Source organism: Giraffa tippelskirchi, chromosome 1, assembly GCF_054371585.1.
Source record: "Giraffa tippelskirchi isolate mGirTip1 chromosome 1, T2T-mGirTip1v1.2.pri, whole genome shotgun sequence".
In the NCBI taxonomy this organism is placed as follows: Eukaryota; Metazoa; Chordata; class Mammalia; order Artiodactyla; family Giraffidae; genus Giraffa; species Giraffa tippelskirchi.
Window position 1 is genome coordinate 186,775,706 of NC_137275.1, and position 21,003 is coordinate 186,796,708.

The 21,003-nt window shown below is 36.2% G+C and overlaps 1 protein-coding gene across 17 annotated transcripts in view; it reads left to right on the forward strand.

Moving 5' to 3' along the window:
* PPP3CC (protein phosphatase 3 catalytic subunit gamma) overlaps nt 1–21,003 on the forward strand; it is an 82,752-nt gene that overhangs the window by 50,997 nt on the left and 10,752 nt on the right. For 9 of the 17 annotated variants that reach the window (XM_081514389.1, XM_081514298.1, XM_081514287.1 and 6 more), the window contains exons 6-10: nt 2,493–2,632; nt 5,867–5,944; nt 6,181–6,275; nt 9,787–9,912; nt 10,845–10,916. In XM_081514389.1, coding sequence (XP_081370515.1) covers nt 2,493–2,632; nt 5,867–5,944; nt 6,181–6,275; nt 9,787–9,912; nt 10,845–10,916 — 511 coding nt within the window. The remainder of the gene's footprint in view (nt 1–2,492; nt 2,633–5,866; nt 5,945–6,180; nt 6,276–9,786; nt 9,913–10,844; nt 10,917–21,003) is intronic. The other 8 variants (XM_081514400.1, XM_081514337.1, XM_081514309.1 and 5 more) reach the window with 1 other exon arrangement.

Consider the following 21,003-nt stretch of genomic DNA (forward strand, 5'->3'; position numbering starts at 1 on the left):
GAACTGAAGGAAGGAAGAAAACCAGGGTTCTAATCCCTGTTCTGCCATTAATTATGTGATAGTGAATTGAAAGTGTTAGTCACTCAGTTGTGTCTGTGACCCAATGGACTGTAGCTCGACAGGTTTCTCTGTTCATGGAATTCTCCAGGCAAGAATACTGGAGTGGGTTGCTGTTCCCTACTCCAGGGGATCTTCCTGACCCAGGGATTAAACCCAGGTTACCTACATTGCAGTCAGATTCTTTACCATCTGAGCCTCCAGGGAAGCCCCCATTAATTGTGTAACCCATAGCAAGTCACTTAACCTCTTAAATTTTCTTTGTAAAATGAGGAAGTTGAAATTGATGGGCTGAGGACTCTTCAGCTGCGAAATTCATTGACTTTGATTTTTTAGATGATAGAGTTTAATTGCTACACTTGCCTTAGTTGGTAATCATGATTTTCAGGATTGTGTATCTTCATGATTGAAAAAAGGCGGTCAGTCTTTTTTCAATTATATTGTTCTGCATCATCATCTTCTCTCCTCTGCCTTTGTATTCTCTTGTTTAGTTGTTAAGTCATGTCTGACTCTTTGCAACCCTGTGGACTGTAGCCTGCTAGGCTCCTCTGTCCATGGGATTTACCAGTCAAGAATACTGGAGTGAGTTGCCATTTCCTCCTTCAGGGGATCTTCCCGACGCAGGGAGCAAACCTGCATCTCCTGCATTGGCAGGAAGATTCTTTATCGCTGAACCACAGGGAAGCCCCACAACAGAATATTATGAATAGCTATATACCAACAAATAGGGCAACCTAAAAGAAACAGACAATTTTTTAGAATCATACAAACTTCCAAGACTGAATCATGAAAAGAGGTTTCTCTTACCTCACTTACACAGGTACGGAAACTAAAAAATTTTCTGTTTGGGAAGCTATTTTCTCTGACTTCCCTGGTGGCTCAGACGGTAAAGCGTCTGCCTACAATGCAGGAGACCTGGGTTCAGTACCTAGGTGGGGAAGGTCTCCTGGAGAAGGAAATGGCAACCCACTCCTGTACTCTTGCCTGGAAAATCCCGTGGATGGAGGAGCCTGGTAGGCTACAGTCCATGGGGTCGCAAAGAGTCGGACACAACTGAGCGACTTCACTTTCACTTTCTTTCTCTGACTTAAAGTTACTATTCTCAGGGTAAGAGGGTAGTAACAATGCACAGCCTTTTCTGCTGCCTTGTTATTAAATAAACAGCTGGTAAAGAATCCGCCTGCAATGCAGGAGCTGCTGCTGCTGCTGCTAAGTTGCTTCTGTTGCAATGCAGGAGACCCCAGTTCAATTCTTTGGTCAGGAAGATCTGCTGGAGAAGGGATAGGGTACCCACTCCAATATTCTTGGGCTTTCTTGATAGCTCAGCTGGTAAAGAATCTGCCTGCAATGTGGGAGACCTGGTATTCAATCCCTGGGTTGGGAAGATCCCTGGAAAAGGGAACGGCTGCCCACTCTAGTATTCTGGCCTGGAGAATTTCGTCAACTATATAGTCCATGGGGTCACAAAGAGTTGGACACGACTGAGCAACTTTCACTTTCGCTGTTTTACATAGTGAATCTCAAATTTCACCATTCTAAATCAATTGTATTAATAAAAAGCTCCCCTTTCATTTAGTAGGGGTCCTCTTCTTGGCATTCAGCTCTCCTAGTTACTTGGTGTGTGTGGTTTCTTTTGTTTCTTTGTTTTCATTTGTTAACTAAAGCACCAGTGATTAGAGGCTTCAGTTAATAACACATTGAAATGCCTCCACTGCAGAGAATGGAAAGGATGAAACCTTTTGCAACCCCCGCCCCCCCCACCACCACCACAGAACTAGCATTCTTTAAAATAAATCTCCACTGGAATGAGAGAAACAATGAACAGAGTCATTGAAAAACCCTTGCTGCTCTCATGGTAACCTGGACTCACCTAGGCAATTGAAATAAACTTAACAGAGTCTTTTTCATAAATAGTATGTTTCTATAGTGATGGACTTCACTTTCAAATTAAATGAGCACTACTTTTAAGATGAGGATGTAAGGGGCTCCTTTTCTACCATGGGGATATAAATATTAATTAAAATTTATTACCAAAAACTAGTAAAAAACTATGCATCTAAATTTATTAAATGTCCATTTTCTTCCTAAAGGAAAATTCTTTATTACCAATACAGTCTTATGGTTGGAAGGGTCTTTTTTTGACCCCTACCAGGGCTTCCCTGGTGACTCAGCAGTAAAGAATGCGTCTGCAATGGAGGAAACGAAAGAGACCAGGGTTCAGTCCCTGGGTTGGGAAGATCCCCAGGTGGAGGGCATGGCAACCCACTCCAATATTCTTGCTGGGAAATCCCATGGACAGAGGAACCTGGCGGGCTACAGTCCATGGGGTCATAAACAGTTGGACATGACAGAAGCGACTGAACATGCACATACAGTTTCCAAAAGCCCTTTTGCTTTCATGATTTCTCTTCTTTTGGCTTTTGCGTGTCTTCTAGTTAGACAGGTTTAAAGAACCTCCAGCCTTTGGGCCAGTGTGTGACCTGCTTTGGTCTGATCCCTCCGAGGATTATGGCAATGAAAAGACCTTGGAACACTATACCCACAACACTGTCCGAGGGTGCTCTTATTTTTACAGGTAAGCTAATCCTCAGTTAAGATTAGATGGGGAAATAATGGAAACAGTGAGAAACTTTATTTTCTTGGGCTCCAAAATCACTGCAGATGGTGACTGCAGCTATGAAATTAAAAGACACTTGCTCCTTGGAAAAAAAGCTATGACCAACCTAGACAGCATATTAAAAAGCAGAGACATTACTGTGCCAGCAAAGGTCCATGTAGTCAAAGCTATGATTTTTCCAGTAGTCATGTATGGATGTGAGATTTGGACTATAAAGAAAGCTGAGCACCGAAGAATTGATGCTTTTGAACTATGGTGTTAGAGAAGACTCTTGAGAGTCCCTTGGACTGCAAGGAGATCAAACCAGTCAATTCTAAAGGAAATCAGTCCTGAATATTCATTGGAAGGACTGATGTTGAAGCTGAAGCTCCAATACTTTGGCCACCTGATGTGAAGAGCTGACTCATTGAAAAAGACCGTGATGCTGGGAAAGATTGAAGGCAGGAGGAGAAGGGGACAACAGAGGATGAGATGGTTGAATGTCATCACCGACTTGATGAACAAGAGTTTGAGCAGGCTCTGGGAGTTGGTGATGGACAGGGAAGCTTGGTGTGCTGCAGTCCATGGGGTCACAAAGAGTTGCACAAGAATGAGCGACGGAACTGAACTGAATCCTCAGAAAATTAGAAAAGGAAGTTGTAATATATTTTATCAAAATATTTTTAACTGCATATTTTGTATCTTGAATCTGTGTCATTCAGGGACTTCTACTTAATTTTTTGATTAATAAAAGGAAGAAAACGCTTTTCTTCCTTTGCTTGTTTTGCTTTTTATACTTTATTAGGTGTTATGCCCTAATAGGTAATATACCAAACACAATTGAACACAACATCTTGTGGTGCTTAAGTGTTGTTTTCTGACTCTACATGATCTAGATTATTTGTTCCCAAACATCCTCTATTGCTTTCTTGAAAAATAAAGATTTCTTGGCTCTTCTTTCAGAGATTCTGGTTCAGTAAGCCTGAGACAAGGGAATCCTGTTATTTTTTAAAAAGCTCTCTAGCTTTTGGAACTGCTGGTATTGGCAAAGATATAAAAAGAACAGGACATTGTGAACTTAGCCCAGGACATTTCCTGGAAGTTGACTGTTGTCTTAAATCTCCTATGTGAGCTTTTATTGTGCTTTGCCACTCCAAACTAGGGAGGTTCAGGGAAGTTTGAAGCCTACTTTTTTTTTTTAATTCCAATATTTTATTCCAATAAATAATATCTGTATTTAGTACCCTGAAAATCTGATAATTGCTTAAGATAATTCATTCGTTAAATGAAATCTACACACAAAAAGAAACCTCAGTTTTGCCATAGTTTTAACATTCTTCTAAGTAACTTTTTCGTTCTATTCTGCCAACTTTAGCAGTGACTAATATGATGAAATCATTTAAATTTTACTTCTTTTTACATTGCTTAAAATAAAGAGCGTAAAGCTTTTTATCTTTAGGAGAATATAAATTGGTACAGTTTCTATGACAGTCAGCTTGACAACATCTCTCAATTATAAATGGCCTTGGCCTTTATTCCAGAATTTCTACTTCTAAAATGTAATCCTGTGACTATTATCATTCACAATCTTCAATCCTCATTATTCATGAATTCTGCTTTGCTAGTCTGCCTGCTTGTTTTTATTTGTAACCCCAGAGTCAGTACTCACAGCAATTCCAGTCACTCGCAGACATTCATGTGTACAGAGCAATGGAAAATTTGGGTCACCTGTTGCACGTTCCCTCTGAGGTTAAAGGCACAGTTGCTCTGCCTTCTTTTTTCAGCTCTCACACTGTAAGCAAGTATTTTTTCTGTGCTCTATTTAGTGAAACATTTCCCACGTTTTTGTTGGTGTTTTGCTGTTTAAAATCACCCCAAGCGTAGTACTGAAGTGCTATCTAGTGTTCTTACGTGCCAGAAGGCTGTGGTGTATTATAAAAGTTTCATTCAGGAATAAGTATGGCACTGTTGGCCGTGAGTCTCATGTTAATGAATCAACGCTATAGCTTGAATCAGGTGTCTTTGCACAGAAACACACATAAAACAAGGTTATGTGTGATTAGTTTATGAAAATGTTGTGACCAAAGGCTCCCTGGACCCTAACCATGTATTTCCCCTAGGAGTAGTGGTTCAGTGTTCTGTCATTCAGTTTTGCAGCAATTTTATATAGAACATAGCTACTGCAAGCAATGGGGGTCCACTGTACTTGAAAATGTGTAAAATGCATGTACAAGGTTTTCCTTCCTGCATTGTTTATGCTGAAGGATTTTAAACAACCTAAACATTCAGTAGAAGGCTAGTTAAATAAATGGTTGTACATCCCGACAAAGGAATATGCCAGACAATGCAATGAGGCTATTTTTTTTTAAAAATGAAAAAAAGAAAACAAATCCTTTATATGCTGATTGGAATAATCACTAGTATAAAGTGAAAAAAAAACAAGACCTACAAAAAAGCTATGTGTACCATCTGATAACATTTCTTAAAGGGGGCTATGCATGTGTGTGTGTATAATTGCTTGAAATTGAGTAAAGTATCTCCGAAGGGCTCTCAAAGAAATCACGGACATTGGATGATTCCAGGGTAACTGGAAGATAGAGGTAGGCCGGAGGGAGACATTTCACTGTAGAACTTTTTGTATCTTTCCATTTTATACCATGTGAATGAATGTGCAACCTGTTTTAAAACTTAATGAACATAATAAGAAACAAAGGTTAAACCTAAATTAAATAATTAACACTTGGATAATTCCGGGATAATTTTGTATCCTCTAGTTCTTCCTATTGGATATTTGCCATTCAGAAAGCACCTATTCAGTTGTTAGTACCTACTATCTACTACACACACACATGCGCATGCATCGCACACTGCTGTGGTATTAACACTTTTTTAATATCAAGATACCAAGAAAAGTTTTGATGTTGTATTATTATTGTTGTGGGTTTTACAGGTTAAAGAAAAAAATTAAAAGGTAGGGGAGCTCTCCTTTTGTCCCAGAGTTGTCCGTTATGTACGTCCTTGATCTGGATGACGTGTATCAGTGACATGGGAAAACAAGAGTGATGATTACTAAGCTATTAATAAAAATTCAGTGGTAATGAACCTGTAAATTTAAAACAGATTCAGCTCATTTCATCTTGATTTTCCCCCTGCCTCCTATTAAAAGACAGGTGTCTTCATTCTGAACTTATGTTTTCTAATTTTCTTTTACAGTTACCCTGCAGTTTGTGAATTTCTGCAGAACAATAATTTGCTCTCAATAATCAGAGCCCATGAAGCCCAAGATGCCGGGTAAGTTATATCAAAACTGTACCAGGACTTCCCTGGCAAGTCCAGTGGCTAAGACTCCATGCTTCCACTGCAGGGGTTGTGGGTTCGATCCCTGGTTGGGGAAGTAAGATCCTGCTGACTGTGTGGCACGGCCAACAACATCAGCAATAATAAGCAAAACAAAACACTGAACCCAGCAGCACTACAGAGTTTCTTCTTTTAATATCAAGACAGACGGGCTGCCATTTCTCTCCTAGGTATCGAATGTACAGGAAGAGCCAAATGACGGGCTTTCCATCGCTCATTACAATTTTCTCTGCACCCAATTACCTAGATGTCTATAACAATAAAGGTAAAGGAGACCAGCGATACTTGAGTTTGAATTTGTGAGTAAATGTGAGCTCTAGTTTAATCATATGTTATGTGCATAGGTAATTTTTGGAATATATTTATAAATTTTAAATAAGGAAAAAAAGTCATAATTGAAACAAAGGCCAAGAAACTTAGAATTTAGGCTTCTGTTTAGTTTTCATCTCCTAAGGATTTGCAGGCTCTCTGTGATTATAAGTAGTGATTACAGTAGGTTTGACTTGTACCATTGAATCAAAATATAAGAAGAAATAAATTGCTTCAGGTTGAAGCTAAAACAGTCAGCATGAATTACTGGTTTTGGTGAATCTAATTTATTTATAACAGTCCCTCAATAAAATGTCACTAGTGTTTTAATGTCTATTATTAAGCTGTTTTTGCTCTTGAAAAATGATACAGTTAGAATGAATACTGAACCAAAAGCCTGAAAAATCTTCGTTTAGTCCAAGCCCTGCTCGAAACTAATAGTGTGACTTTAGGGAGTCGCATAGCTTTCTTAACCTCATTTTCCCATATAAAAAAAGAGATTTGGATATACACTTGCCTTTTGATCCAGAAATTCTACTTTTAAGACTTTTTTGTAATCTATCTTAGTCATTTTTTAAAAAAATCTAACTTTTATGATCCCTAGTTGATAAGTGTGTATCAGGACGATCTTTTACCTAAAAGCCTCTTCTGTAACATGCCTCTGTAACTGTTTTGTTGTTGATAAAGTATGACTATAAAATAATAAAACTTTTAAACAAACATGCCAGAACAAATATATCCAAGTGAGTATTGTCCCTTCAAAGTAGTTACCTTGGGAGCTTATACCCTTACTCCAACAATGCTGCCATTGTTCAAAACATTTTTGGAACTCCTCTTTTGGCATTGCCTTCAGAGTCTGCGACACATTCTTTTGATTATCCTCAGTGATGGGAAATCTTCGTCCTTTGAGGGTGGATTTGATTTTTGGAACAGCCAAAAGTCATTCGGAGTCAAGACTGAGGACTAAGGTGAGTGATCAAGCTAGACGATACCATTTGGGGTCAGGAACAAGGTATGATTATAAGGTAATGAGACTGGTTTTCCTTGTGTTGCTTATAAAATGGCTCTGGAGGTAATTCCAAAAGAGGAGTTCCAAAAACATTTTGAGTAATGGCAGCATCTTTGGATTAAACATACGGTAAGGCAGCATGGTATATTGATAAGAACACTGAGAGCTGGGAGGCAAAAATCCTAGTCTAGTCCTGTTTCACTTTTAAATTCACAATTAACAAGATACTTCTCTGAGCCTCGGTTGATCTTAAATAACTGTCACATAGGCTTGTTGAAGATAAGTTGGAGTAATCAAAATGAATATTAAAAGCATTGGTCAGACTATAAATTGCTACACTGCTATAACATCCTGCTGTTATTGTGCCTGGTGTGATTACATCAAAGGACCACACTCATCTGATATATAAGGTCTGGTGTGTTTGTCGTTGATGGTTTCTTAAGTCTCATTACTTTATAGTCATATCTTGTATATGCAGTTGGGGAGAGAAGTGTAAAAGAGGTCCATGGTATACTTATTTCCTCTATTTCAAAATCAACTATGAAATGGCACATCTCATTTCAATCTGATTTGGATCAGTTATCTCTGGATGTCCTTAGTGACATGCTGTCCATTTTTAAAAGGCATTTCTTTGACTTAAATTCTCTTCTAGTCTTATATTTTTGCTTTCCTTTTCATCATTCTTTTCTGAGTCTTGGCTATCCTTCAATACTCTGCTTTTCCCTAAGTCCATTCTTTCTTATTTCCCTTTTCCTAATAGAAACTTAGTTTTTCTTTTTGTTTCCTCCCTTATGAATGGTATGTGCCACTCATGTTGTCAGACTTCCTCAAAGGACAGTCTCCCTCACCCTCGTGTCTGTGATGAAGACTTTCCCTTCTTACTCCCTTTATTAACCTTGCTATTAAAGTGTCTATTGATTGGCTGGTGGATTTATCAGTGTGCTAAGCTAAAACATGTCATCTAAATCAGCAATCACTTTACTAGCTTAACTAACTGCCAGCTTGTTCTTTGCCTCATTCTAATCTGGTCTTGTTTTGATCATTCCATTAGTAAACTATTTTAGAGTCACAGTTGATTCTGAGTTTTTGTCGGCCTTGACTTAATTGGTAACATCTTTTACCTTGCAACAATCTTGTTTTCCTTGGTCCTTTCTTAACCTTTTAGGGGGGATGGGGAAGGAAGAAAATGTGGCGTATAAAATAATCTCTGATGATGCTCAATTATTCCTCTTGAAAAAGATGACTCTGTCCCCTTTTCCTTCTTCTTTTCCTATTGCTTTTCTTTCTTGCATATTCTTTAGACTTATTGGTACAAACAGACATTTTTTATCAATAGGTTACATGAAAGACCTTTAAGTCATGATTTTTAAAGATCTCTATTTTTTGTGTTCATCTTTCATCTCTTTTTCTTGTGTAGATTGAGGGAATTGTTGAATATTTATATATTCATCTAATTTAAATAAAAAATGAAAATAATGGGACATGTACATTGTAACCAGTATTAGAAGCTTCTTAAAAGTTGAAAATCCTGTTTTCATATATTTATTTAATAAGTTATGGTAAACATTTAAATATTCAGTGACTTAAAAATTTGAGAATACTAGGCTATCTATAATAAGCAAAGAGGCAGGAATCAGGAGATGACCTGTACCTGTCATTTCTAGAGAACTATTGTACCCTATTCTATTTATGATCATAGTAAGAATAATTTAAGTGAATAACGCAAACCACATTGCATTGCTGGTGATGCAAACTAAGGGATTGGATTTTTAAAAAATTTAAGTGTAAAGAAAATCAGTTTGGTACCAAAGTATGTGTGTGTGCAGTATATGTATATGAACCGGTTAATATTAAACATTTAAAGTGTGAGCAATATACTGACTGTTTATAGGAGAGATGGGCATTTTTTATTCACATATTGTATGCGGAAGTGATTTAATCTACTTTGAACCTTGTTAAATTGCTCCACATTTACCATCTATCTGTATTCCCCACTATGAATTAATAACTGCTATGTTATAAACTCCTAGAGAGTTTATAAAATCTTTGGCCCTGGCTAATGACTAGGAAAACAGGCCATGTTCATTTAATGAGAAATGTTTGCCCTCAAAGGAAAGTTGTAATTGTAACCAACAATAAAGGGAAATCATGATGAAATTTTTCTCATGTGGAATCTGAGATTTCTATAGATAGTTACCATGCAAGACCTTTGAAGTCTCAGAGCTTAAGTTTCTTTTGTACTTTTATTATATGAGCTCTTCAGGTAACTTTGTTCCTTGGGATAATTCTTAAAAGAATGAACTGTACAACATGCTGTAAGATTTTCCATGTGTCCTAAATTTATAAATGTAAAGTCAGTTTCTGAAATCCAGGTAGTAGGTACACAACTGTATACAGTATACCAATTACCATGTCCTGTTCCTCTGTGCCAGATATTTTTCTTCTTTTTCCTTTTTAGCTGCTGTGTTAAAATATGAAAACAACGTCATGAATATCAGGCAGTTTAACTGTTCTCCACACCCCTACTGGCTTCCAAACTTTATGGATGTTTTCACGTGGTCTTTGCCTTTTGTTGGGGAAAAAGGTAAGAGAACTAACACAGAGGGACCATCATTTATCCTAACTAGTGACACCCTCCTGCCTGCATGCATTCCCTGATGGTTCAGAAGTGTTTTTCTTAAAGTTATCAGAAGTGTTTTCTGTTTTCATTGTTCTCTACGAACTTTTAAGTGGCGCTTAATTGGATTTTAAATTATAATTCTAGTTGATTATAATTTTCTTATTCTAAGTATCAATTTAAAATAGCTGTCCTTGTATGATTAAGATGTTAGAATAACATAAGTAACAGTAAAATAACCTTTCCTTCGGTGGTAAAGAGATTTAAATGGGAATATTTATCCTTAGAATTCTATTTGTGCATCTATACACATAAGCTTCCCAGGTGGCACAGTGGTTAAGAATCCTCCTGCCAATGCAGGAGATGCAGGTTCGATCCCTGGGTCAGGAAGATATCTGGAGAAGGAAATGGCAACCTGCTCCAGTATTCCTGCCTGGAAAATTCCAGGACAAAGGCACCTGGAGAGCTACAGTCCATAGGGTCATAAAGAGTCGGACACGACTGAGTGACTGAGCACGAGCAAATGAGCTGTGCAGATACATGAGCCTGTTGTACATTGGCCTGGTGGCTTACTTTCTTTGTAAAATGGGAGGAAATCTCCTGTGTTATTCAGTGTAGAAAAGGTTCAGGCAGCAGTTTAAAATGAAATCAAGTTGTTAAGCATTAGAATCTTCAAAGACTCTGTACTTTAACTGGAACAAGTAATCTCCCCCAAATCTGTATAAACTTGAAGGTCTGCATTTACTGCTGCTCCTTAAGCTACTCTGAATAGCAAAACAATCAATCATTTTTATCTGTGTTTATTTAATATATATATGTTTCTTTATATATCCACATCCTTTTAGAGAAAGTGCCTTATTAATTATATAAATTTTGGACTATTTTGTCTTATCATCTAGTCACAGAGATGCTGGTTAACATTCTCAACATATGCTCTGATGATGAATTGATTTCCGATGATGAACTTGAAGGTAAACTTGCCTTTTCCTTCTATGAACTAGAAACGAAGAACTTTTGGTTTGGGTTTTAGTTTGTTTTGGGGAATTTTCTTTGCCTTGTTAAAAAATAATTGTGTTTATTGTAGAAAAATAAAATTTGAAAAATACAGGAAACCATAAATAAGGGGAAAAAGTCACCAGTAATCCTACCATCTCAGATACCCACTGTTAACATCGTGATATAAATACTGTTATTAGCATCTTTTTTCTCCTCTTTTTTTTCTTTTTAACAAAAATGAAGTCATGTGATAGCATCACATACGTTTACTGGTATTTTTGTAGACTAATTTTCAGTGGCTACATAGTTGTCCATGTTGATTATTCTTTGTTTTAACCAATCCTCTGCTGATGGGTTTTGAATTTTTTCCAACTTTTTTCTTTTAAAACTCCACAGTTTTGAAAATTTTTATAGATAAATCCTTGCATATCCTGTCCAACAATCAGTATTTATTATATGCCTTATATGTGCCAATAACTATATAGGTCCTTGCTCTCAATAAGCTTGTATTCTAGTGGTGGGAAAAACAAACAGTAAAGTCAGATGTTGACATGTGGTATGAAAGAAAGGAAAGCACTATTAGGAAATGAAAAATAATACTTTCTTGATTATTTCCACAGGATAGATTTCTAGAAATTGAAAATCTGTGTCAATTAGTACTCACAATTTTAATTTAGACATAGATAACCTGGAAAGGCTGTAACAATTTACATTTTGCATGTGCAACACATAGTTCACAGTGCTCTCTTAAATACTACTTATTATAATTTTTATAGTCGGGTGTCTTTTTAATTTAAAATTTTATTTTTATGATGACTAATGAGCATTGTTTCTTGTGTTTATTGGCCTCCTTTATTTCTTTTTTGTAAGTTGTCAATTCATGCATTTTTCCCACTTTTGTACTATTATGTGCTTGTTTGTTTTTCTTCTTATTGGCCTGAGAGATTTTTATATAGTTACATTTTGTTTATGTAGCCAAGTATTTTTTTTTCTAGTATGTTGTGGGAGGTTTGATTTTAAAGATAGATCCTAACTCACCTGAGAACACAGGAGATTCTGAAAAGATAGTGGCACCTTAGCAAAAACCCCTGACTGCCTCATTCTCTCCAAGCTTATACTAAGGTGATTCACTCAGCTGTTAGGATGAAGTATCTGTGTTGTGAAGAAAGCCCAGCTTACTTTGAGAATATAGGCGAAAGTCCTACACATACTTATGTTTCAAATTCCACGTTGAAGGTGCAGAGCATAACTATGTTTACCTTTATGAATGGGATAGGAGATCACTGCAGGGAACCAGTTCTTGTGAAAATAGTGCAGCCAAGTGAAAATTAAAACAAAGAATTCAAGTTAGGAAAGGATGAAATATGTAAGAAATAGATCTAGTAAATTTTATATTTTAATCTAAGTGGAAATTATTGTGAACTCTCTTGTATGTATTAACACTATTATATGTATCCTTGATTATCATAAGGATAAGATTCCTAAATTATACCAAAAATTATATATGAGAATATTTATCAAAGTATCATATATAGTAGCAAAAGATTCAAACATCACAATATCCCTCAGTGGAGAGCTGGGTAAGTCTGGGTAACTTATGATACATCCATATGGTAGATTCTCAACATGGAGTTTGGAGAAGGCAATGGCACCCAACTCCAGTACTCTTGCCTGGAAAATCCCATGGATGGAGGAGCCTGGTAGGCTACAATCCATGAGGTCGCTAAGAGTCGGACACGACTGAGCGACTTCACTTTCACTTTTCACTTTCATGCATTGGAGAAGGAAATGGCAACCCACTCCAGTGTTCTTGCCTGGAGAATCCCAGGGACGGGGGAGCCTGGTGGGCTGCCATCTATGGGGTCGCACAGAGTTGGACACAACTAAAGCAACTTAGCAGCAGCAGCAGCGACATGGAGTTAGATTATTTCCTTGCTATAAGCCTCCTTTCCTTCCCACTTCTCTTCTAGTTAGTTCTTATTCAACTTATTACCACTTGGTCACGGAAGGTATTTCTGATCTCCCAGACTAGACCCAACACCCCTGATGTGTTCTCATATCAATGGTGCTAACTTCTTAGCATTTGATAGAGTTACAATTTTGCATTTATTTATACTGTGAATATATGTATATTGTTACAAGTCACTCAACAGGGACTTGAGTGATGAGGACAAAATTAGTTTTTGCTTACCATTATCACCTCAAAACCAGGTATAATAGGTAAATGAGCATAGTAGGTAAATATTTGTTGAGTTAGATTGAATGGTATGAAGTACAGCCATGAAAATGTGAAAAATGAAGTAGAGCTATTGGTGCTGATATGGAAAGTGTTAGATAGTAAGTACAAAAGTAAAAGTATAGAATCTTCTCATTTCCTTTTTTTTTTAACAAGGTGTGTGGCTATAAACTGATACAGGCTTTAAAATTTTTTTTTTCTGAAGGGAAATGAAGAATAACCTTTTAGGTTAAGCTAGTGAATTGAACATAATTCTAAATTCATTCCTTCCTGAAACCACACTAAAACTACAATTTTGGTTTTATCCAAGTGATATAAAAGCTAAGGATTTTTGCTTTAATAATGCCAGACAGTTCAAACCAAGCCTGACTCTTAAGACAAGTAGAAAAGCTAGACAACATATTTTTAAAAGTTGCTTCAGAGGCATTCAGAAAGCTAAGAAAGTAAAAAAAGAATTACCAAGTAGAGATCTGGGGGAAAGCATACATCCAGGTAAGACATTTGGTAACATTTAGGACTAATTTTCTCCTAAACACATTCATGAATTTCAAAAGAGGGGGCTAAGAGATTCACCAGCCCTCTTGATAGAAGCTAAGAAAGTTGGGAGTTCATGACTTGTCAAAAATGGATTGAGTGCAGGTAAGCTTCTGCTCATTGGTTTTGGGCCCCTAAAGCTTGTATCTGTGTAAAAGTAAGGGTGAACTAGAAATATAATTCCCTGAAAGGGACTATCCTCAATCATTTCAGTCTCTGAAAGTTAAATAAGGTAGTCCCAAGCATCTGGCAAAAGCAAACCTTTTCAGACTAAGATAGCATTATATAGAACCTTAAACTACTGCAGTCTTTCAGTTATAATACATGGCTCACAACCAAAAATAAGTAGATATATGAGAAGACATAACAACACGAATGAAAATGGGCAGAAAGAGTGAAAAATAAAAACAGACCCCTAAGTTCTTCAGATGTTAGCTTTATCAGACCAAGCTTTAAAATAACTATGTTAAAAAATTAAACAATGCTAACTGTGTTCAAGAATGTAAAAGACTAAATTAAAAATTTTCACAGAGAACTGTGAATTATTAAAAAAAGGAATGTAGCAGAGCTGATAAAGCACCAAAAGAAAATTCTAAGAACGAAAAATAAAAAAACTTAACAGATGAATTAATAGAAGACTCAATAAAGCTAAACAGAGAATAAATGAACTAGAATATGGATCAGAAGGAACAACCTAGAATACATCACAAAGAGAAAGAATAAAATACTCAGAAAAAGTATAAGAGACATGGGAGACACTGAACAGTTATCAACTGCGTGTTTGGAATCAGTCCTAGAGAAGAGAGAGAGAGGATAGGGTACAACCAGTATTTGAAGAGATAATGGATAAAAGTTTTTTAATACTGATTAGTTAAGCCACAGATTGAAGAAGTCCCCAAAACCAAAGCAGAATGGATACAAAGAAAATAATATCTAAGTACATCACAGTAAAAGTGCTTCAGATGAAAGACAAAGAAAAAAATCTTAATTGGACCAGGGGAAAAAAAAGATTACTTTCAAAAGAGAACAGTTAAACGGACAGTATATTCTTTTTTTTTTTTTAATTTTTATTTATTTATTTTTTAGTGGTTTTTGCTATATATTGACATGAATCAGCCATGGGTTTACATGCATTCCCCATCCTGAACCCCCCTCCCCTGACAGTATGTATTTAATGGAAACAATGGAAGGAGGAAACCATGGACTAACATATTCAAAACACTGAAAGACAATAATTGGTACACCTAGAATTCTATACCTAGCAGAAATATCCTTTAAAAATGAAGAAATAAGCACTTTTCAGGTATTCCTCCCTGTAAAAGCTATACTAAAAGAAATACCAGGAGACCCACACTAAATGAAATTCTCAAGAATATTACTTGAACAGAAGGAAAATACCATATGGAAACTTGGAAAGTCAGGAAGAAATAACGAGAATGGTAGAAAATACCTGGGTAAATAAAATGAATGTAGACCTTATTAAACAATACTAATAATGTTTTACTGAATTTGAAAGACAATTAAAATATATGACAAAAGTAGTTGGCAGTGGGATAGAGTTAAGGTGTGTGAGGACTTTATATTATCTGAGGAAGGTGGGGGGAACTACCTGTTAACATTATATTTTGATAAGTAAGAGATGCATGATGTAATATGCAGAATAATTTTCAAGAAGAGAGAGTTTTTTTTTAAAAGTGTGTAACCTTTAAATTATAGGGAAAAAATTACTATAATAAAAAAATAGTCTAGATGGCAAGAAAGGAGGGAAGGTACTTATAACACTAGGGCAAATAGGATAAATGATGATAAATATGTCAGCAACTTCATTACATGTAAATAGATAAAAGATCGTCAGGTAAGATTAAACAAAAAAAACACTGTATGATGTTTTATAAGAGAGAGATAAAGCATAAAGACACAGAAAATTTGAAAGTAAAAGAAGAATATAGTCTACTAACCAAAGAAAAGCTGTTGTAGATAGATTAATATTACATGAAATAGGGACTTCCCTAGTAGTCCAGTGGCTAAGACTCCACGATTCTAGTGCAGGGTGTCTGGATTTGATCCCTGGCCAGGGAACTAGATCTCACATACTAGTTAAGAGTTCTCATGCTGTAAAAAAGATCATTGATCCCGTGTGCTGCAACTAAGACTCAGCACAGCCAAATAAATAAATAAAAATAAATACTGAAAAATTACATGAAATAAACTCTAAAACAAAAAGATGAAAAATTTTTGTTTGTGTGAATTAGTAAATGGCTTCATAATATATAAAGCAAAGATTAACCAGAGTACAATGAGAAATAGAAATGTCCACAGTGATAGTGGGAAAATTTAGCAAATATTTTTCAGGGATTGGCAGAATAAGCAGACAAACAAAACTAAGAATGTTGTAGAAAATTAGAACACAAATAATAAACTTGACCTACTAGACTGACTTAGTGGACATGAATTTGAGCAAACTCTGGGAGCTAGTGAAGGACAGGGAAGCCTGGTGTGCTGTAGTTGATGGGGTCGCAAAGAGTTGGACACAACTTAGTGACAGAACAACAACACTCGACATATAAAGAGAAAGCATCTAACATATCGACTATACCTTCTTTTCAAACACACATGAATACTTATAAAACTTGACCTTTACAAAAAATGTTCTGGGTTAAGAGCAAGTTTCATGTGTCAAAGCATTAAAATCACAATGACTATATTCTGACTATATGCAGATAAGATATAAATCAATACAAAAAGATAACTAGAACACCACCATATTTTAGGAGATTTTTAAATATACTTAATAATCCAGCGGTCAAATAATAAATCACAATGAAAATTTGAAAATAATTTGAACTGAAAATAAAAAGCAGTACACATTAAAACTTGAGGGCAGGCAGTGCACCGGACAGGTGTGGGTTTGGCATTGGAACCAGCACTTTAGCAGATGTTCACTGGTTGACAGCTGAGGAGAGGAACTGAGTTACACTTGACCTTAAAGCAGCTGGTGGTCAGAATTAAGTGAGAGAGAAGCCAGCAACAAGGAGTTCTCTTTCAGAAATTTTAATCAGGCATCTGGCTTTATGTCTTAAGTTACCTACAAGCAGAGAAGATGAATCATTACCTAGAATGGTTCAATGTGTACAACAAGGTCCATATGCTTCTCACCTCACATATCTTTGGGAGAGCTTAAATACAAAATGATTTAAATTGAACAAAAATAAATAATAATGCTTGAGAGATGCATCTAACATCATACTTAGAGGAAAATGTATAGCCTCAAATGCATATGTTGAAAAAGAAGAAAGATGAAAAATCAAAATCTATCTCAAGAAGTTAAGAGAAAAAGAGGCTAGCACATTAAACCTAAAGAAAGCAGGTGGAATGAAATAAAGAAGTTAAAAGAAGCATAAGAAAACAAAATGAAATACAGTATAGGGAATTCCCTGATGGTCCAGTGGTTAGAACTCTGTGCTTTCACTGCTGAGGGCCTGGGTTCAATCCCTGGTCGGGAAACTAAAACCCCACAAGCTATGCAGTGCTTCCCTCAAAAACTAACTAAATAAATAAAATACAGTATAGAGGAGCAGTAAAACCAGAATGTACCCATTTCAATCAAACTGATAAATCCCTGGTAAAAAAGACAAAAATAACTGATGACAGAACTGAAAAAGAAGACATCATTCATTACCAATCCTGTAGACATTAAGAAAATAACAAAAATAAGTTTGTACCAGTAAAATTTAAAACTTAGATAAAATAGATTTCTAGAAAAATATAACTTACTCAAATAAAATGTTTGAAGATTTAGCATTCAAAATTCATTCAGGGTATACTAATGTAAGATATTAATGATAGTGGAAACTAGGAGAGGGTATATGGAAATTGTCTATGCTATCTTAACATTTCTATACATCCAAAACTATTGAAAAGTAAAAAACATATATATTAAAAAATCAATCAACAGGGACTTCTCTGGCAGTTGAGTGGTTAAGACTCCATGCTCCCAATGCAGGAGACACAAGTTTGATCCCTGATTGGAAAACTAAAATCCTGCATGCTGCAGGCATGGCCGAAATTTTTTAAAAAATCAATCAATTAATATAATTCACTGCATTAAGGGAAAAAATGGAGAAAAATCATTACCTCACCAGGTGTAGAAACGGCATTGGATAAGATTCATCCTTCATTTACAATAGATCTCTTGAACTAGGTTTAGAAAGGAGTTCTTTAATCTGACAAATGTATCTGTGAAAACCTATAGTAAATATCATATGTGAAATATTGAAAGCTTGCCTTAGTGGTTGGGAATAGACAAGGCTGCCAGCTATCAAAACCTCTTTATAATATCTTATTAGAAGTAGTAGCCAGTACAGTAAGGCAATAGAAAGAAATACAAGCTATAAAGATTGAGGAGGAAGAAACAAAATGGTCGTTATTTATAGATCCTTATTTATATGATTATATATAGAGGAAATTTAAAAGTTTACATATTATTTATTAGAATCAATAAACAGATGTAGCAGAGCTGCTGGATACAAAGTCAGAAAGCAAAAATCATTGTATTTCTATTTGCCAGCAACAAACAAAATGAAATTTTTAAAAAGATGCCATTGACAATATCATTCCTAGCAATAAATCTAACAAATGATATGTGATACCTCTAAGCAACAAACTAAACCATTATTAGAGAAATTAAAGGACATCTAAATAAATAGAAAGAAATACCATGTCCATAGATTACTGGAAGACTCAATGTTATAAAGATATATTATTCCCAGACTGATCTGCAGATTCAATACAAAGTCAAATATTAACAATTTGACCCTAAAATTTATATGGAACATTTAAGGGTAGTTTCTGAAATTCATATGGAAATATCTAAGGTCAAAGAAGAAAGTAACTGAAGTTATTCGCTCAAGGACAGAGGAGCAGTGAAACAAAACAGAGAATCCAGAAACAGATCCACATGTATATAGACACTTGATTTACACTAGAGGTGTCTTTGCAGAGTAATAGGAAAACTATGGTATTCTATTTGAGAAAAAAATTAAACCTAACCCCTATTGTATTCTAAACCCAAGAATAAATTCCAGATGGACTAACATATTCAAATATGATATGCAAAACAATAAAGCTTCTAGTATGTATTACATAGAATGCATTCATGACCTTGAAGTAGAGGAAAATTTCTTAAACAATACACAAAAAACACTAGCGATATAGAAAACTATTGGACTGCATTAAAAATTAGAACTTGTGTTTATCAAAAGACTAAGTGTGTAAAGACAGCTACAGGGACTTCCCTGGTGGTCCAGTGGCTCTAGGACTCTGCACTCCCAATGCCCGGGGGCCCAGCTTTTGTCCCTAGTCAGGGAACTTGATCCCACATGCTGCAACTAAGGAGTTCGCATGCCACAGCTAAGGATCCCATATGCTTCAGTGAAAATCGAAAGCACAAATAAGACCGTTGGAGCAGCCAGATAAATCAATGTTTAAAAAAAAAAAGACAAGCTACAGAATGGGGGAGGGTATTTGCTACACAACCAGCAAACAGTTCACTTGCAGAATATATAAAAAACTACAGATCAATGAGGTGAGACTTGAATGAGCACTTCACAAAAGAGGATAGCCAAATGGCCAATAAAAATATGAAAAGTTATTCAGCCACATTAGTCATTTTGAAAGTGCAGATTAAAACCACAATGGGTGATTCTGCATACCTACCAAAGTGGCTAAAATTAAACGAGAATAACACCAAATGTTGACCAGAATGTATAGCAACAGGAATGCTCAGATACTGAAGTATAAATTGGTACATCCACTTTAGTAGATAATGCCAAACCATTATCCAAAGTTGAACATATACATACCTTATATCTGAGCAGTCTAACTCTAGAAATGTACTTAACAGAAATATGTGCAGCTAGGAGAAATACACCAGCATATTCTTAGCAGCCGAATTAGCCAAAAATTGGAATCAGCTCAAATGACCACTGACAGTGAAAGGGATAAATAGATTGTGACATATTCTTATAGTGGAATTGTATACAATGATGACAGTGAACTACAGGAACAGGGGGAACATGGATGAATCCTAAAAACATAATGTTGAACAAGAGAAGCCAGACACAAAAATGCATTATTTGATTGTTCCAACTACATAACATTAAAAAGAAAATTAAAACTAGTGCTTGTGAATACATGCTTAAATGGTAAAACTATAAAGAAGAGCAAGAAAGTGATTCCAATAGAAGTCAAGAGAACAATTTTCTCTGGGAAGAGGGAGACTCTTAATTATTAGGAGGGGCCCAAGTAGGGGGAAATCTGTAGTGCTGGCAAGGTTCTATTTATTGTCCTGGCTGGTTATTTGGCCATTTGTGTTTTAATGAAAAGCATTGAGTCTATCTTTGTCTTGTGTACTTTTCCGTATGTTTATCATACTTCGCAATAGAAGAGTTTTTTTTACCAAAGTTATAAGCCTACAAAAATGTAGAGGTTTTTGTAGGAATTTTGGCATCCAGGAAACAAATGAATTAGTGTTACTAACTTGGCTGATTCAAGAAAGCTGAAGCTTGGCTTAGTAATGGAGAATGCTGAGTTCAGCACAGAATCCTCAAAAAGCAAAGGAATTGCTAGACTACACCAGTTGCTAGAATTGGGGACTATTGAGAAGAGGGAGATGGGCCCCTAGCTAAAATAAGTAGAGCAGGTAAAAGATATTTGAAAGGCAGTTAAAGTCCTAGCTGTCTTTTCTCCCAAGGCCAGAGGCTAATATCTAAAAAAGTGTAAACCAAAGAATTTCTGGACAGGGATACAGTTGAGGACATCGATAACTTTGCCAAAAACGTATAAATTAAGTGATCCCACGCATTCTCAGTGGGCTTCCCTGGTGGATCAAAGAATCCGCCTGCAATGCAAGAGAGCCGGATTCAATCTCTGGGTCAGAAAGATTCCCCTGGAGAGGGAAATGGCTATACCCACTCCAGTATTCTTGCCTGGGAAATCCCTTGGACAGAGGCACCTGGTGGGCTACAGTCCATTGGGTCACCAAGAGTCGGACACAACTGAACAGCTAACACGCACACAGGCACATGTGCACGCGTTCTCAGTACTGATACAGAAAATTCCCTAAAAAAGACCCACCCTGATCACTCCGTGTACAGAAAGCTCCAAGTCAGCAGTCAACCACCAACCAGTTCAGAAAGCTTTCCAGTCTGTCATTCTTAACGATGCGCAAACACCAAGGATTATGGGACTTCTCCATAGAGTCTCTGAGACAACAGCAAAAAACAGCCTAAATG